Source organism: Myotis yumanensis, unplaced genomic scaffold (assembly GCF_028538775.1).
Source record: "Myotis yumanensis isolate MYYU_CA2020_CCGP unplaced genomic scaffold, mMyoYum1.0.hap1 SCAF_10, whole genome shotgun sequence".
Classification (NCBI taxonomy): Eukaryota; Metazoa; Chordata; class Mammalia; order Chiroptera; family Vespertilionidae; genus Myotis; species Myotis yumanensis.
Window position 1 is genome coordinate 41,785,881 of NW_027223761.1, and position 19,554 is coordinate 41,805,434.

At 39.8% G+C, this 19,554-nt stretch overlaps 2 protein-coding genes across 2 annotated transcripts; one reads left to right on the forward strand and one right to left on the reverse strand.

Moving 5' to 3' along the window:
• The first annotated feature begins 6,743 nt into the window (after positions 1–6,743).
• Positions 6,744–8,059, forward strand: LOC139018183 (olfactory receptor 52B4-like). The gene is made up of 2 exons (XM_070426832.1): positions 6,744–7,658; positions 8,036–8,059. Exons 1-2 carry the CDS (start codon positions 6,744–6,746, stop codon positions 8,057–8,059), a joined length of 939 nt encoding a protein of 312 aa, XP_070282933.1.
• Positions 8,060–18,185: 10,126 nt separating this feature from the next.
• Positions 18,186–19,130, reverse strand: LOC139018184 (olfactory receptor 52B4-like). The gene has a single exon (XM_070426833.1). The coding sequence runs from the start codon at positions 19,128–19,130 to the stop codon at positions 18,186–18,188; it is 945 nt and encodes a 314-aa protein (XP_070282934.1).
• Positions 19,131–19,554: the final 424 nt, after the last annotated feature.

Sequence of the window (19,554 nt, forward strand, 5' to 3'; positions counted from 1 at the left end):
GTACCAGATTAAGTCATCCATTTTCCAGTTGGACTACATACATTTGGATTGCTTTCAGGTTCTGATGATTACAAATAACGATGTTAAAATTTCATATGTTTGATATGAAGTGAAAACTAAATTACACTTCATTTGGCTAAAAATCTAAGTTTAGCACTGGTCTGTGTTTCTCATTGGTTAGAGTGTGGGCACACAGACAGATGTTCTCGAGTTTGATTCCCGGTCAAGGGCAGGTACCTGGGTTGCAGATTTGAACCCTGTCCTGGTTGGGGCAGGTGTGGGAGGCAACCAATCAATGTGTGTCTCTCTTACATCGATGTTTCTCTCTCTCTCGCTCGCTCTCTCTCTCTCTCTCTCTCTCTCTCTCTCTCTCTCCCTCCCTTCCACTTTCTCTAAAATCAATGGGTGAAAAATATCCCTGGGTGAGGATTTAAAAGAAAAATCTCAGTCTAAGATTGCCAGGTCTTAAGCTAAGCACATATTTAACTTTACTTAAAAATTGCCCAATTTCTCCAAAGTGCCAATACTTTTGTGAATTTCCACCAGCAATGTGTGAGCTGCCATCACTCCACATCCTCATCAGAACCTGGTACTATCTTTTTATCAATTTAAGCATTCTAATAGGTTGTCAAAGGTACATCATTGTAATTTATGTTACACTCCCATAATGATGAGGTTTGTTAAGCAGCTTCACAGATGGAAGACACTAGCCTAGGCCACGGCGGAACCCCACCAGCAGCCATGAGAACAAGTGGAAAAGGGGAATCCTTGCTAAATGGTACAATCACTATGGAAAACAGTATGGGCGTTCCTCAAAATATTAAAAATAAAACTACCATATGATTCAGCAATCCCATTTCTGAGTGTGCATCCAAAGAAATTAAAATCATGAACTTGTAGAGATATCTGTATTCCCATAATGCTGCATCATTATTTATAGTTACAATATATGGAAATAACCTAATTGTCCATCAACCTATTAATGGATAAAGAAGATATGAGAACAGATGTTCTCATATCAGTTATGATAATGAAGAAAATCCTGCTGTTTGTAACAATATGGATGAAACTAAGGGGGCATTATGCTAAGAGAAATAAGTCAAATAGAAAAAGATAAAAACTCTATGATATCAATTTAAGTAGAAAATAAAATAGCCAAACTCAGAGAAACAGATTAGCATGGTGGTATCCTGGGGCTAAGAGTTGGAGGAAATGAAGAGATATTGGTAAAAGGGTATAAGTTTCCAGTTATGAGATTAACAAGTTCTGGAGAACTAATGTACAGCATAGTGATTATAGCTAATACTACTGTATTATATATTTGGATGTTGTTAAAAGAGTAGATCATTTAAAAAAAATGGTAGCTATGTGATGAGATGGAGGTGTTAGCTAAAGCTGTGGTTTCATCATTTTGAAATACATACATGTACCTTAAAATTACACAATGTTGACAGGAGCGGGCTAGAAGAGGTCAATGAGGGGGGAAGGAGGACCTATGTAATACTTTCAACAATAAAGACTTTTTTAAAATTACACAATGTTATATGTCAATTATATCTCAATAAAGTTGGAAAGAAGGAAAAGAAAAGGAGAATAAAGATACATAGCAAAAGATATACAACCAATAAATGCCATTGTATTTAAGGATTGGAAAACAAATATTGCTATAAATGATTGAATCCTAACATAGTAATTATGAATATGGACTGAATATTAGATAATGGTATTGTATCAATGTTAAATATCCTGAATTGTGTACTGAACTATGGTCATATAAGAGGTTCTTGTCCTTAATAAATACATGCTGAATATTTAAAGTGAAAGGTCATGATATCTGCAAATTATTACAAATAGTTTACCAAGAGAAAAGTGTAAAGCCCTGGCCAGATAGCTCAGTTGGTTAGTGTACTTCCAATATGCCAAGATTGTGGGTTTGAAACTCGGACAGGGCATGTATAAGAATCAACCAATGAATGCATAAATAAGTGGAATAATAAATCAAAATTTCTCTCTCTTCCTTTCTCTCTATATACAAAAGGAAGAAAGAAAAATGTAATAATAATATATAATATATATATACCAAGGATACGAAAGAAAGAAAGCAAAAAGGAAATGTGGCAAAAGTATAATAATGGGTAACTGCAGATGGAGGCTAAATGGGTTTTCATTGTAATATTCTTGCAACATTTTGGTACATTTTAATTTTCTTAAAATTAATATAAGTGAAAATTTTTTATTGAGCTTCTCTATAAATTAAGTGGAAGTAGAGAAACCAAGATGGCGGCATAGGTAAACACGGGAGTTTGCTGCCTCTAACAACCACTTCAAAAATACAACTAAAATTCGGAACGGACATCATCCAGAACCACAGGAAAGCTGGCTGAGTGGAAGTTCTACAACTAGGAGGAAAGAGAAAAGCATACCGAGGCTCAGAGGAGGCGCAGTGCTGAAGTAAAATACTAAGGTTTGGAGTGCATGCGGAGCGGGCTGGAGGCTGAGGGCGCAGTTGTCGTTTTTCAATCGGGAGGGAGTCTCAGGCTCTGAGCTCCAGTTCCGGGCGAGTCTCTAAGGACCCACACTCATACGGGAGAAGCGGGACTGTCTGGCATCACTCAGAACCCTAGGGCAGCTTTCTCTCCGTGGGGCTTGCAGCGACTACTGGGACACTGAGAAGCAGAGCCTCTGAGGGCAAGACTGAGAGCTGCCATAATTGCTAATCCCGCCCTGTTGATCCCGTGGAACCTGCCCCACCCAAGCCCTGCAGGGAGGCTTTTGCTGGATAGCCTCAGGCAAAGGCTAGATTAGCACCTCCCTAGAGATCCAGGAGCCAGGAAGCCCAGAGTTCAGAGTGGGACCACCCAGCTTGCAGCTCCGTGGAACCATAAAAGACACACTCAGGGGGCAGACTCAGTGAGCACCAAAGCCCCATCGAAGCAAGTCTAGCCCCAGAGGGGTGTCTCCAGCACAGGAGTTCTCCCACTGCAGACACAGCTGATTCCCACAGCCAATTGGCCTGGAGGTCAGTTCCTCACAGTGATAACTACAACAATCAAGGCTTAACTACCACAAGACTGTGCACAAAGCCCACAAGGGGGTGCACCAAGAGTGTCTACCTCAGGTAATTGGGACACTTAGCACAGAAAGGCACTCTGTCGACACAGCGAAGCATAAAAAATGCCTAGACAAAGAAACAGGACACAAACTACAGAATTGGAGGAAAGAAAATTGTTGGATATAGAGTTTAAAACCACACTTTTAAGGTCTTTAAAGAACTGTTTAGAAGCCGCCGATAAATTGAGTAAGGCCCTTGAAAAGACTGGTGAGACCACTGATAAATGTAGTGAGATCCTCAAAAAGACTGGTAAGACCACCAATAAATGTAGTGAGATCCTCAAGAAATCTAATGAGACCCTTGATGTTGTGATAAAGGACCAACTAGAAATTAAGCATACACTGACTGAAATAAAGAATATTATACAGACTCCCAACAGCAGACCAGAGGGTCGCAAGGATCAAGTCAAAGATTTGAAATACGAAGAAGCAAAAACACCCAACCGGAAAAGCAAAATGAAAAAAGAATCCGAAAATATGAAGATAGTGTAAGGAGCCTCTGGGACAGTTTCAAGCGAACCAACATCCGAATTATAGGGGTGCCAGAAGATGAGAGAGAGCAAGATATTGAAAACCTATTTGAAGAAATAATGACAGAAAACTTCCCCTACCTGGTGAAAGGAATAGACTTCCAAGTCCAGGAAGCGCAGAGAACCCCAAACAAAAGGAATCCAAAGAGGACCACACCAAGACACATCATCATTAAAATGCCAAGAGCAAAAGACAAAGAGAGAATCCTAAAAGCAGCAAGAGAAAGAAAATCAGTTACCTACAAGGGAGTACCCATATGACTGTCAGCTGATTTCTCAACAGAAACTTTGCAGGCCAGAAGGGAATGGCAAGAAATATTCAAAGTGATGAATACCAAGAACCTACAACCAAGACTACTTTATCCAGCAAAGCTATCATTCAGAAGTGAAGGCCAGATAAAGAGCTTCACAGATAAGAAAAAGCTAAAGGAGTTCATCACCACCAAACCAGTATTATATGAAATGCTGAATGTATCCTGTAAGAAGAGGAAGAAGAAGAAAAAGGTAAAGATACAAATTATGAACAACAAATACACATCTATCAACAAGTGAATCTAAAAATCAAGTGAATAAATAATCTGATGAACTGGTGATTGTAACAGAACCAGGGACATAGAAAGGGAATGGACTGACTATTCTTGGGGGGGGGGGGGGGGGGGAAGGGGGGGGTGAGTGAAGAGATTAGACAACAATTGTGCACCTATGGATGAGGACAATGGGTGGGGAGTGAGGGCAGAGGGTGGGGTTGGAACTGGGTAGAGGGGAGTTATGGTGGGAAAAAAGAGGAACTAATGTAATAATCTGAACAATAAAGATTTAATAAAAAAATAAAAAATAAAAATAAAAATAAAAAAATAAAAATTAAGTGGAGGTAGAATTCTGGATCACCTTCTTATATCATTTTGACTAGAATGCTATGGTTTAAATATAATGCACAGATAAAAATATATTTCTTAGACATATACAAATATTTATATATAGTTACTTGGCTTAATTAAATAAAAATAAAAAGATACGAAAAGGTGGAGATACATTTACCAGAAGCAGAGCTGAATAAGATAACTGGAAATTAAATGTAGATCATTTGGTAGCCAAAAAAAAAGAGGATACAGAGTGGCTTTCATAGTTGACCTTGATTCACATGAAGTAGTACAAGTACACTTTCCAAAACATATTCAAGTATTTTCATATAAATACTTAAAACATTATTATTACAAACCCCAAAGTTGTATTGACTTAACAAATGTGGTATAAATTTAATTCATTTCCCTATGTTACCAAGGAACACTTTTGTTAAGTGTTTTTAAATTACGTTGATTTTCATAATTGTGCTGACTGAAAACAGGATTAATATTTACTAATTGCCATTAAAATAGAAACAGGAATAAATTGTGGTAATGCTAACAATTTATTAGAAATAAGTACATGAGCACAAATAACAAAGGAATATGCAGAGTAAACAGCGGGATAGTCAGACTTGAAGAGCCATAATGACTTGATCCCATGTGTGGGAGAAAGGAGATGTTGTTGAAAGGACAGCTCTAAATCTGGACTCCCTGGAATAAGAGCTGCCCCTGAGGCTCTCAGGCGAATACATAAAATCTCAGTTGCTTGGCGCCAGTCACTCGGAGACCTCTTGTGACTCACTTCATCTAGCCCATGAGAACTCCATTTAAAGCAGGTGAGTGATTTTTTTTTATTTCTGTGGGATGAAATTTCAGGCAAGAATGCCTTCTCCAGACTCGATGCTACAGGACCTACGGTAGGTGGTGGAAAATATTAGGACCATTGACTAGAAATAAATAGACAGAATGGAAGAGACAAAATCAGCTGTGTGCTAGAGCCACTTGTACTGATTCATTTGTGCCCATTGCTTGCAGACTCCACATTCACTGACATCATGTGGGCAGCTGGAACAAGACCATGGTAGGAGAATATACACTGCAGAAATTGGCAAATACTACCGATCAGGATTTTGTATTTGCATATGTATTTAAAGTATGGGAATGTAAAATAAACTACAATGATGTATCTTTAACAGCCTATTAGAATGCTTAAATTTTTAAAAAGATAGTACCAGGCCTTAGCCGGTTTGGCTCAATGGACAGAACATCAGCCTGTGGTCTGAAGATCCCGAGTTCGATTCTGGTCAGAGGCACATGCCTGGGTTGCAGGCTCGATCCTCAGTGGGGGGCATGCCAGAGGCAGCCTATCAGTGTTTCCATATCTCTCTCCCCCCCTCCCTTCCTCTCTGAAATCAACAAAATAAAATATATATGTAGGTGTTTTTTTTTAAGTACCAGGTCCTGTTGAGGATGTGAAGTAATGGCAGCTCATACATTGCTGTTGGAAATTCACAAAATTGGCACTTTGAAGAAATTGGGCAATTTTCAAATAAAGTTAAACATATGCTTATTCTATGACCTGGTGATCTTAGACAGAATTGTTTTAAATACTCACCCCAGGATATTTTTTCCATTGATTTCAGAGAAAGTGGAAGGAAGGGAGAAGGAGAGAGAGAGATAAACATTGACATGAGAGAGATAGACATTGATTGCTTGCCTCCCACACATGCCCAGACCAAGATAGGGATTGAACCTACAACCCCACGTACCTGACCTTGGTTGGGAATCAAACCTGAGACCCTTCCATCTGTGTGCCTACACTCTAACCAATGAGAAACACAGACCAGGGCTAGACTTAGATTTTTAGCCAAATGAAGTGTAATTTAGTTTTCACTTCATATCAAATATATGAAATTTTAACATCTTTATTTGTAATCATCAGAACCTGAAAGCAATCCAAATGTATGTAGTCCAACTGGAAAATGGATGACTTAATCTGGTACATCCATATAGTGGAATACTGCCAGCAATGAAAAGGCATGAACTACTAATACAAGTATAACATAGAAAAATCTCAAATGCATTAAGTTAAGTGAAGCAATCCAGACTGCAAAGGATACATAGAGCATGACTCCATTTGTAAGACATTTTGGCAAAGACAGGATTGTAAGTACAGAAAACAGAAAAATATACAGATAATCGAATTTTCCTCTGTTTCTGTAAATAGGTGACAAGGTCTTAAAAGATTTCCACGAGCATGACTGCCTTAAACCACACTGGTGTTAGCCACACAGTCTTCCGCTTGCTGGGCATCCCTGGCCTTGAGGGCCAGCACATGTGGATTTCCATCCCCTTCTTCATTTCCTACCTCATCGCCCTGCTTGGGAACAGTCTGCTCATCGTCATTATCCTCACCAAGCCCAGCCTCCATGAACCCAAGTACCTCTTCCTCAGCATGCTGGCCGGAGCAGATGTTGTTCTCTCCATGTGCACAGTACCTCAGGCCTTGGCCATCTTCTGGTTCCATGCTGGGGAGATCTCCCTGAATCGCTGCATCGCTCAGGTATTCTTCCTCACTTCCACTTTCATGTCTGAGTCAGGGATCCTGCTGGTGATGGCATTTGACCGCTACATTGCCATATGCTACCCGCTGAGATACACAGCTATCCTCACACATGCGCTGATTGGAAAAATCGGTGCGACAATCTTTCTGAGAAGTTATGGTACAGTTTTCCCTGTTATATTTCTTCTAAAAAGACTGACTTTCTGCAAAAGCAACATCATCCCAAACACCACTTGTAAGCACATTGTCTTGGCCAAAATTTCCTGTAATGACATACAAGTAAACATCTGGTATGGTTTTTTTGTCCTAATGTCCACCTTAGTCTTAGATGTTGTGCTAATTTTTGTTTCATATATGCTTATTCTCCGTGCTGTCTTCCACATCCCATCCCGAGATGCTCGACACAAAGCTCTCAACACCTGTGGCTCCCACGTCTGTGTCATCATCCTCTTTTATGGACCTGGGATCTTCTCGGTTCTCACACAGCGCTTTGGACGCCACATTGCACTCCACGTTCACGTTCTGCTGGCCAATGTCTATACTCTCATTCCACCTCTGTTAAATCCCGTCATTTATGGCATTAAGACCAAGCAGATTCGGGACCTGGTGGTTTGTTGCTTCCAAAGCAGAAATGACTTTAATAATAGAAACTAATCTTGTCCTTTTCTCAGTAATTCTCACCAGGCTTGAGGTGACATTATTTATCAGCATATGGAGAGGACCAGTAGAGATACTAGTCAAATGTCTCTGTGTCAAGTTGTCTTAGAGCAATTGTATGAGTGATATGTTGGTGGATGTTTCTTGCAAAGCCTTGAATAGGTCATTAGATATTAGTTTCTTTGGGGTCTTAGTTAGCATTCTCATAGAATTCAGATCATTTCACCTCTCTACTCCTAGACGAGAGGTTAGAATACAATGAAGTGGAGACTGGCCTTCCCTGGAAAATTGTTAAACTATACTGGGGTATTCTATGCTTTGAATGTCAGCACTTGCTTTATTCCTCTCATTAGGACATTTTTCCAGCCATTCATCCCTATATCAGATCCTCATATTTTTTTCTTTTAGACAGATTATTATGAAATGTATATATTACATATGTCATATATATTCAATTTACCATTATACTTTTAGCATAAATGAGTGTTCGTGTAAATATATTTTCCTTCTCTCTTTCAAAATACAAAACAATTCATTAATGCTTATGTTTGTAAAATTTTTATTTATGTTGTTAATTATTTAGAAGAAAATATTCAACATAAGACCAAATAAAGTACACACACAAAAAAAGTATATTAGCCAAAACCGGTTTGGCTCAGTGGATAGAGCGTCGGCCTGCGGACTGAAGGGTCCCGGGTTCGATTCCGGTCAAGGGCATGTACATTGGTTGCGGGCACATCCCCAGTGGGAGATGTGCAGGAGGCAGCTGGTCGATGTTTCTCTCTCATCGATGTTTCTAACTCTCTATCCCTCTCCCTTCCTCTCTGTAAAAAATCAATAAAATATATTTTTTAAAAAAAGTATACTAATCAAGTATTAAATAGAAAATACACTACTATGTAACAAATGTTATCTAGGTTAACAAAAGTGCATACTAGGTTAAATCAACCATGGCACATCTATAATTTACAATATAAAAGAGTAGTAAGAGGTAATAATATGGGTTTATATGTTTGCTGATGGAAATATATTCACATTATATTTGTGAGACAAGTATGTCCCAGATCAATCAGTTAAATATGATGGAATTTTAAAATAATATGTTAATCTAAACATCACACATCAATCTATGCTAAAATTGTATGAATGGGTGACTATACTTGGGTTATAAGGTATAGGTGATTTTTATAATAATTTTAGTCTGAATTTTCTAATACTTATACAGTGAGCATAAAGAAGAATAAGTTAAAGGTTTTTTTATTTTGTTTTAATAAATTTTATTGATTCTTTACAGAAAGGAGGGAGAGGGATAGAGAGTTAGAAACATCAATCGGCCCGCAGCCAAAGTACATGCCCTTGACCAGAATCGAACCTGGGACCCTTCAGTCTGCAGGCTGACGCTCTATCCACTGAGCCAAACCGGTTAGGGCGGTTTTTTTATTTTTTTTAAAAAACTATGTTCAAACACCATTGACCAATATTTCTTTTAGTATAGAAATGCAAGAGATTAATTATCTCAGGTTTTGATTGTGTGGAAGCATTTTTATTTTGTTAGTCTTAATTTTGAAAGGGATAATTTCATGGGTATAGAATTTTAATTTGGCCGGGGTTCTTAGAACTTCAAAATTGTTCATCAAGTACTTTTTTTTTCTATCTTTTCTATTAAGAACTGACTTGAAAGTTTTATTCTTGCTCCTATGAATGTAATGTACCTTTTATAGCTGGCTTTTTTTTTGTCTTTTTTTAAAGAACATTTATAATATATCCATCTGTAGATAGTTTGCCTATATCTTGGAGTTTTTCTGACCTTCTTGAATTTGTGAATTTATACCTTTCATTTGTTTTGGATGGTTTCTGTTATTATTTTCTTGAATATTTTTTTCCAGTTTCTCTCTTCTCTCTGGTTGGAACTATAATTATTCTTATATACTGAATGGCCAGATTATTATGACTGGCCAGATTATTATCACCACCCTATTGTTGGTCCACCTTTTGCCTTCAGTACTGCGACAATTCTTGGCATTGACTCCACGAGATGTTGAAAGGTGATGTGAGGAATCTGACACCATAATAAGGGATTATGGTGTCCTCCCCTCTGACAGCTGCCAGTCTGTTCCATGTATCCACTCTGACTTATTTCACTCTGATGAATAGCACTGTCCAGTTCTGGGAGATTTGATGGTTGTGGAACCAGCTACCTGATGGCTCTTTTAACTTTGTCCTACAAATGCTCAATTGGATTGGGATCTGGTGATTGTGGGGCCACCTAAGTAAGGTGAAGTCTCCCTCATGTTCTTGAAACCACTCCTGCACAATGCAAGCACTGTGGCATGGCGCATTGTCTTGTTGGAAGAAGCCATCTCCATTGGGATATACCATCAACATGATAGGATGAACCTGATCAGCAACGATACTTGTGTATGTTGTGCTATTCAGATGTTTATAATGATCTGGCCCTCTAGCAACTTCAGTGCAAAATTATAGCTAATTTTCCTACAAACGTCAGGTGGTCATAATAATCTGGCTACTCAGTGTATATACTTTGACTGTGTCTATCATTTGTCTTATGCTCATTTTTTGCGATTCTCTTTTTCTTCCTTTCACTTCGGTTTCTGTCATTTGTATTAATCTATCTCCCAGTTCCTAATCCTGTCTTCTTTTTTTAAAAAATCCATTGTTTAAACCCATCCATTAAGTACATCTTTTTAGGTAATAATGATTTTAGTTGTATAATAACATTTGAATACTTTCAAGATCCTAATTCCTATTATCTCGCTAAACATTCAAGTATCTTAACTATATTTTATTTATTTTTAACAAAATTCTATAAATCTTGACTGATATTTCCAACAGTTGGGTTATTTATTTGTTTTCTTGTTTCTGTTTTAACTTTTAATAATTGATTATAAGGTCATATCTTTTTCCAGATCAAATAATTTTTTATTTAAAAATATAAACAATCCTAGTATGTATAATGTGTATTTTGTTAACACTTTGTACATATTAAACCTAATCAGGAACAAGTTAAATATAATTTTTTAATTTCAATAATCTCTCCTATATAAAACATAAATAAATATAATAGACCACAATCAAAGACTCATGAATTATTATGTTTACGACAATTTTATTAATATTGAGAACTGCCAAGAGCCTGACATCCTGGGCTGAGAAAGCCCTGTCCCGGGACTCTCCTTTTTCCTGTATTGGCCCCTCTGACCCTTGTGTCAAGAGGGACCCTCTTCTTACAATCCAATTGCCCACAGCTGTTGCCTGAGTTCTCTGTTAATGCTGAGGTCACGGTGACTGGTACCATGGATATGTCTCTCGCCCAATGGAGTGAGCTGGGTTCTCTCTGGAGAAGAAACCTGGGTTCCCCAAGATATGTGATCAATGCCGGGACCCCGCCAGCAGGCGAGGGGATCCAAAGGCAGTTGCTGGGCATGGAGGCCAGAGGGACATAGACTACCAAGGAGACAGAACTGTACCTCACATTACCCTGCTTGGCCCCGGAGCTTGGCTGGTTAGTCAAAGACAGGTAAGATTCCTCAGGGAGGAACAACCTAAGACAGGCACAGTCACAGAGGGGCCAGTAGGAGAGAACTTGGGGCTCAACAGAGGTGGGGCACAGATCCTCACCCCCCCAATGGTGCAGGGGCTTGAACACTCGCCCCTTCTGAGGAAGGTCTCCTTCCCCCATGGCTGCTTCTCGCTTCCCATGTCCAGCCCAGATAGGGACCCAGATAACGAATAGAGACTTGGCCCAGCTCAGATCGGGAACAGAAAGAGACTTGGTCCAGCTGAGATCAGTACCTAGATAAGAGACCTGGCTGACAGCAGCTTCCCTTTCACTGCAACAGGACTTGTTTCCCATTTCTACCTTGGACCACAGGGAAAGGGGCAGCTGAAAGAAAGGGCTGGAGCAGGATGCTGCCTTCTTCCTTTTCTTCTTCCTCTTTTTTCTGAACGCTTCCATGCCTTGTAGTTCTTTTGCTTTCTTTTCTTTTTCTCTCTACTACCCTCCATCCTCCATAACAGCTGACCCAGAGAACACAGCTTGCTCCTCCTTGGACGCCAACGCCACCATCAAGCACGGCCCTGATGGACCCTTTGATGCAGCCCTTCAACTCGCTGACACGTCGGGAAGCCCGTCGCCAGTGATGCCACCCGCTAGCCAGACCAACAAAGACAATCAAACCAACAACTTGAGGACAGCTGAAATCTCTTGACTGAAGAGGCCGGCAACCTCCTAAGGAACGGGGCTCCTTGTGCGCTTCATCCACTATGTTTATAGCTATGCTTATTGTCATTGCTTGCCAGTCTTCTTCCAAGTCTTAAACAGCCCAATCTGAGAGGTGGCCACTGATTTGCATGCGCTATCATTTAAAAAATAAAAAAGGGGGAATTTGCCGGGAGCCGGTCCATCCTTGCTGCTTGACACAGTCACTGCAGGAAAGAAACATCTGCACAGCATATGTTTCAAGGGACCTGGCATATATAGCATATTGTTCTTAATATGTTTGCTCTCTTTAGCGCCATGTGTTTTAACCTCTCCGAGAAAGGTTGTTTCTACCAATTTTCACTGCCTGATGCTATGTAGGCTCCTCTTCCTAGCCCTAGTGCTCTGGGTTGGGGGTCCTGGCATGAGGTTGAGTCCCTATGCTCCTCAGGTCACCTCTCCGAGAAAGGTTGTTTCCCCAGGTGGGGATCTTTCCCTGAGGTTAGGGAGGGGATACAACCCCTTAATTAAGTGCCAGGCGGGTAGTTAAGCTACATAATCTTTACTCCCTGGAATGGAGATAAGAAACGCCCGAACCTTTGTAATAGAAATTGACAGGATTAAAATCGGCTGGTATAAATATGGATGTAACAAGACAATAATCATCAGATCCTGATCAGTTCCTAACCAGAACTCCGACCAGAACTTTGGCTGGAGATCCTGGCTAGAGGTCCTGACTAGGCTGCTGATCAACTGAAGGCTGTCTTCGTGTCATTCCTTCTTCGCCGACTCCGTCCACACCTTTGGGGACCCCTGGACCCGCTGGGATTGGACCCCAGCAGAGAACCATTTGAAAGAATCCACTGATGGACTATTTCAAAAGACATTCATGCCCTAACCGGTTTGGCTCAGTGGATAGAGCATCGGCCTGTGGACTGAAGGGTTCCAGATTCGATTCTGGTCAAGGGCATGTTCCTTGGTTACGAGCACATCCCGAGTAGGGGGTGTGCAGGAGGCAGCTGATCGATGTTTCTCTCTCATTGATGTTTCTAACTCTCTATCCCTCTCCCTTCCTCTCTGTAAAAAATCAATAAAATATATTTTTTTTTTAAAAAGAAATTCATAATTTGAAATATATTGTTCACATAAAAATATATCATTGTGGAGATTTCAAGATGGCTACAGAGTAAATGAAAGCTACCCTCGCCACATCCAGGTGCCAAACCAGATTTATAGCAAAATTATAGAGCAATGAACCTAAATGAATGACTGAAGGACAGATGAATAGGACCATTACATCCAAGGATTTATTAAAGAAGCTACACAGAGACTGGTAAGAAGGGCAGTGATGTGAAGAGGGCTGGCCCCCGAATCCATGTGTGGTGACTGAGGAGCCAGAGGGATATCTTGGCTATAAAAGTACTGCCTGAGGAGCATAGGGACTCAACCTCATGCCAGGACCCCCAACCCAGAGCACTAGGGCTAGGAAGAGGAGCCTACATAGCATCAGGCAGTGAAAATTGGTAGGAACTCAATAGGAAGAGGAGAGAGTATGCCAGAATACCAGGTGCTGTCCTAACGGGTCACTGCACAGGAGCTTGCTCTCAGGAACTCACCAAGAGCTCACATAGAGGGAAGGTGGCCCAGGGCATCCGGTAGTCATAGAGATCTTGTGGCGTGGCCCCAAAGAGAGAAATGGAGGGTTACCTACCTCAGTCATAGTCCTGAATCAATATCCCATATCACCCTCAGGCACCATCTTCCCAGGGTCAGGCACTCTTATTATTTTTTTTTTTGTTTCTTTGTTTTTTGTTTTTAATTTATTGTTGAAACTATTACAGATGTCCCCCTTTTCTCCCCCTCCTTTACCCACTCTACCCAGCCTTCACTTCCCCTCCCTCTGGCCATCACCACACTGTTGTCTATGTCCATGGGCTATGCATATATGTTCTTTGGCTAATCTCTTTACCTTCTTTCATCCAGTCCTCTCATATCCCCCTCCCCTCTGACCTCTGTCAGTCTTGTCCATGTATCCATGCCTCTGATTATCTTTTTTTCACCAGAGGCATAGATACATAGAAAAGACTGACAGCTGTCTGTTAATAAAATATTTTTAAAATAAATAAAACACATACATAGACATGTATACAATATTTTTAAACTCAATGAGCTTATAATATTTAGTTGGGTAAATAAAACACAGATGTTTATATATATATATATATATATATATATATATCATTGCATTATGAAGTTAAGCTTAATATATGTGACATATTTTTGTTGAATTTTTGAGGTGCAATTGGTTCACAAAAATACAGGTTTCAAGTGTACAACTCAACAAAACATCCTCTACACGGTACATTCTGAACCCATTGCCCAAAGCAAAGTTTTCTCTCCTCCCCACTTATCCCCCTTTTGCTTACCTCCACCTACCCCACCCCTCTTTCCTTCCGGCTATCACCACATTTTTGCCTGTATCTATGTGTTGTGTGTGTGTGTATATATATATATATTTTTTTTTTTTTTTTGCTTAATCCCTGCACCTTCTTTCACCCAGCCCCCCAAACCTTCTCCCCTCTGACAGCTGCCAATCTGTTCCATGTATCCATGCCTCTGTTTTATTTTATTCGTCAGTTTATATTGTTTGCTAGATTTCACATATAAGTGATATCATATGGTATTTGTCCTTCTCTGACTGACTTATTTCACTTAGCATAATACTCTCCAAGTCCATCCATGCTGTCACAAAATGTAAAATTTCCCTTTTTCTTTTTACAGAGGAGTATTCCATTGTGTAAATGTACCACAGCTTTTTTATACACTCATCTACTGAGGGGCACTTGGGAAGTTTCCAGATCTTGGCTATTGTAAATAACACTGCAATGAACATAAAGTTGTATATATTGTTTTGAAGTATTGTTTCACATTTCTTCAGATAAATTACCAGAAGTAGGATCACTGGGTCAAAAGGCAGTTTCATTTTTAATTTTTTAAGATATATTATTATTGATTTCAGAGAGGAAGGGAGAAGGAGAAAAGAGACAGAAATATCAATGATGAGAAAGAATCATTGATCGGCCGCCTCCTGCACAACTCCCCCTGGGGGTCAAGCCTGCAACCTGGGCATGTGCCCTTGACCAGAATCTAACCCAGGATGCTTCAGTCCACAGGCCGACACTCTATCCACCGAGCCAAACCAGCTAGGGCTAATTTTAATTTTTTGAGGAAATTTCATATTGTTCTTCACAGTGGCTTCATCAATCTGCATTCCCACCAACAGTACACATGGGTTCCCTTTTCTCCACATCCTCACCAGCACTGTTGTTTGTTGATTTATTGATGATAGCCATTCTGACAAGCATCAGGTGATATCTCATTGTGGTTTTAATTTGCATCTTTCTGATGATTAGTGACATTAAGCATCTTTTCATATATCTATTGACCATCTGTATGTCTTCATTGGACAAGTGTCTATTAAGATCCATTGCCCATTTCTTAATTGGGTTGTTTGTTTTCTTTGTGTTGAGTTGTACAGTTTTTTTATATATTTTGGAAATTAATCCCTTATCAGATGTATCATTGGCAAATATGTTCTCCCATTCAATGGGTTTTCTTTTCATTTTGTTGATGTTTTCTTTTGTTGTTCAAAAGCTTTTTAGTTTGATATAATACCATTTCTTTATTTTTTCCTTTGTTTACCTTGCACGAAGGGATATGGTGGCAAAAATACCTATGAAATATTTCTGTGTGCCAGAGAATATTCTTTTCATATGACCCTAAATAAAAATGGAATTCATAAAAATCATTATATATCAATGTGTGAAAATAAGCTTAAAGAACAAAATATTTTCTAAATATTTCATGATTATGTGTCATGGATGAGATCATTGTGATTATTATGTTTCTTCATTATGTTTTTACTTTTATTTTTTCATTATGTGTTTTTAAACAAACAGATACTGTTGAAATGTTAAATATAAAATTTAAACTCTAGAACAAATGCAATTTTAATAAATAGTAAGTAATGGATGTATCTTAAAATGAGAAAAACTGAGGGAAAAATAAAAGAATAATCCAAGGGAAAGACCAGTGGTTTGGCTACATGGAAATCACTAGGCATCAGGATACCCAGCTTCTCAAGAGTTTCCACCAACTACTATAATATAATTCATTGATCCATCCTCTCATTCATCTTCTTATTATTTATTCATTCAACAAATATTTAATGAGGTCCTGAAATGTGCTAAGAACTGTTATTAGATGCTACAGATACAGTAGTGTAAATATCACACAAAAGTATTTTCCTCATCAAATTTTTACTTACTTAAAAGAATGCGAAAATAAAAAAAATAAAAGCAAAGTTGGCATATAGTCAACTCTATGTAATGGTTTGCTATGACAACCACCACCAGCAGCAGCATGTATTATAGAGAAAAATAACAAATGCAAAGGGCCTACAGTATCAGTTGTGAGATGTCACAGGGATTCTGATATTAAATAGGATGGTCATTAGATATCAGTGCTTTGGGATCTCAGCATTCTCATCCATTGAATTCAGAATAAGATCCATTTACCTGTCTACATCTAGACTAGAAGTTAGAATGCAATAAACTAGAAAATGGCCTTCTCTGGAAATTTGTTGAACTATACTGGGATATTGTATAATGGTTAATTTTATGTGTCCATTTGACTAAAATATGGTGCCCACTTCTTTGGTCAAGCACCAGTCTACATGTTGCTGTGAAAATATTTTTAAATATAAATAATATTTAAATCATTAGACTTCAAGTGAAATAGATAATCCTCCATAATGTGAGTACGCTTCATCCAATCAGTTGGAAACCTTGAAAGCAAAAACTGAGGCCCCCAAGGAAGATGGAAACATAGAAATTCAGATTGCAACATAGAAATTCTGCTAGCACTGTGGACTAAGGAATATGGACTAAGATGAGGACACATTTTGATTATTGATTTTCAAAATGTGGAGATCATTATGATTCTAACAAGTGCAGTTTAAATGAGCTGGTATAAGCGAATGAGAAAATGGAAGGGGTCAAGAGAAAAATTAGGGGATTTGAGACTGCCAGTGGACACTAGGTACTTTCCTCTATGCTGGAGAAGAGAAATGAAGTAGTAGATGTAGGTGAATGCAGATTGGTGGGGGGGGGGGGGGGGGGGGGTGTTCAAATTTATTTTTGTTTTGGTATATTTTTACATTGAAGGAAAAAGTGATATGAAAAGATGGGAATGGCCCTGGCAAGTGTTGCTCAGTGATTAGAGTATCAGCCTGTGCACTGTGGGGTCATGGTTTCAATTCCCCATCAAGGGCAAGTACCTGGGTTGCAGGTTAGATCCTGCACCTACTCAGGGCCAGTGTGGGAGGCAACAGATCAGTGTGTCTCTCTCACATCACTGTTCCTCCCCCGTCCCCGCCCCCAATCTGATTCTCTCTCTCTCTCTTTCTCTCTCTCTCTTTCCCACTCCCTCCATCCCTCCTTTCCACTCTTCCTAAAAATCAATGGGAATCCTTGGGTGAGGATTAACACAACAACAAAAAGATGAGAAGATTCCAATAAAGAAAAAAATGTTAAAAATAACAAGGACAGAGAAAAAAAATGGCTAGAGCCGAAACCGGTTTGGCTCAGTGGATAGAGCTTCGGCCTGCGGACTGAAAGGTCCCAGGTTCGATTCCGGTCAAGGGCATGTACCTGGGTTGCGGGCACATCCCCAGTAGGAGATGTGCAGGAGGCGGCTGATCAATGTTTCTCTCCCATCGATGTTTCTAACTCTCTATCTCTCTCCCTTCCTCTGTAAAAAATCAATAAAATATATTTTTTAAAAATGGCTGGAGAAATGTCCTAAGCTTGATGAGAGACAAGCGAATTCAAAGCACAGAACACCTTGAAAAGAATAGTTCAGCAATTTTTAGGAAAAATCACTGTTAAAGATTTAACTCATTGAGTTCCTTAGTCCACAGTTACAGAGGTAAATAAGACTTAGAGAAGTGGCCTGATCTAGTTCTTAATTCTATGGGTGAGAAAGCTAATTGAGGCTCCCAAGACAAATACTTAATGACACATTAGAGGCTTTGGGAGAAAACTGCATCAAAACCTCACTGATACAATTGCACTAGAAACACCAACTTCTGGATTCATTTGGCAAGTACTATCTCACCTGCCAAGATATACTGGTGCTAAAGATCACGTCATGCATGGATACCATAGCTGCACAAAAGAATCAGCTTCCAACAGGGAAAGTTATTTCTGCCTTGTAAACAACAGGTGGACCACCTGATCCCTAATTTGCTTGGTCTTAATGCCATAAATGATGGGATTCAGCATAGGAGGAGCCAGAATGCAGATATCAGCCACCAAGACATGGATATGGGGTGAGATGTGGCGTCCAAACCTCTGAATAAGGGTTGTGAAGATCCCAGGCCCATAGAAGAGGGTGATGACACAGACGTGGGAGCCACAAGTGTTGAGAGCTTTGTGTCGAGCTTCTCGGGATGGGATGTGGAAGACAGCTCGAAGAATCAACACATATGAGACAAAAATTAGCACAACATCTAAGATCACTGTTGACATTAGGACAAAAAAGCCATACCAAATATTTACTCCTATGTCATCACAGGAAACATGGGCCAAAACAATGTGCTTACAAGCAGTGTTTGGGAGGATGTCACTTTTGCAGAAGGTCAGTCTTTTCAGAAGAAATATTATGGGGGACATTATACCATAACTTCTCAGAAAGATTGCCACACCAATTTTCCCAATCAGTGCTTGTGTAAGAATGGTCCTGTATCTCAGTGGGTAACAAATGGCAATGTAGCGGTCAAGTGCCATCACCAGCAGGATCCCTGACTCAGAGATGAAGGTGGAATGGATGAAGAATAGTTGAGCGATGCAGCAATCCAGGGAGATCTCCCCAGCATGGAACCAGAAGATGGCCAAGGCCTGAGGCACTGTGCACGTGGAGAGGACAATGTCTGCTCCGGCCAGCATGCAGAGGAACAGGTACATGGGTTCGTGGAGACTGGGCTTGGTGAGGATAAGGAATATAAGCAGGCTGTTCCCAAGCAAGGCGCTGACATAGGAAATGAAGAAGGGGATGGAAATCCACATGTGCTTGTTCTCTAAGCCAGGGATGCCCAGCAAGTGGAAGACTGTGTGGCTAACACCAGTGTAATTTGAGGTAGTCATATCTGAATCAGATGACGTGGCACCTCGCTTCCTATTCACGGGCAGCAAAGAAAAATAAGATTATACTAAAGATTTTCTTACCAAAACCGGACTGTTCACATCTACTTAATACTATTCCATTCTGAGGGTGCCATGGACTACGATATTAAAGGTGAATAGCCCTAGCTGGTTTGGTTCAGTGGATAGAGCATCAGCCTGTGGACTGAAGGGTCCCAGGTTTGATTCCGGTCAAGGGCACATGACGGGGTTGTGGGCTCGATCCCCAGTGAGGTGCATGCAGGAGGCAGCAGATCGATGATTCTCTCTCATCATTGATGTTTTTATCTCTCTCCCTTTCCCTTCCTTTCTGAAATCAATAAAAAAATATTTTTTTAAAAAGTGAATAAAATATGGCTTCTTTTCTGAATGAGGTCTTAAGCTCCTA

Bases quoted from the DNA above. Each gene is read 5' to 3' on its own strand.
- LOC139018183 (XM_070426832.1), top strand. From the start codon at position 6,744: ATGACTGCCTTAAACCACACTGGTGTTAGCCACACAGTCTTCCGCTTG. The intron at 7,659-8,035 runs GTTTGTTGCTTC...TTTGAATGTCAG, and splicing joins AGCAGATTCGGGACCTGGTG to CACTTGCTTTATTCCTCTCA.
- LOC139018184 (XM_070426833.1), bottom strand. From the start codon at position 19,130: ATGACTACCTCAAATTACACTGGTGTTAGCCACACAGTCTTCCACTTG.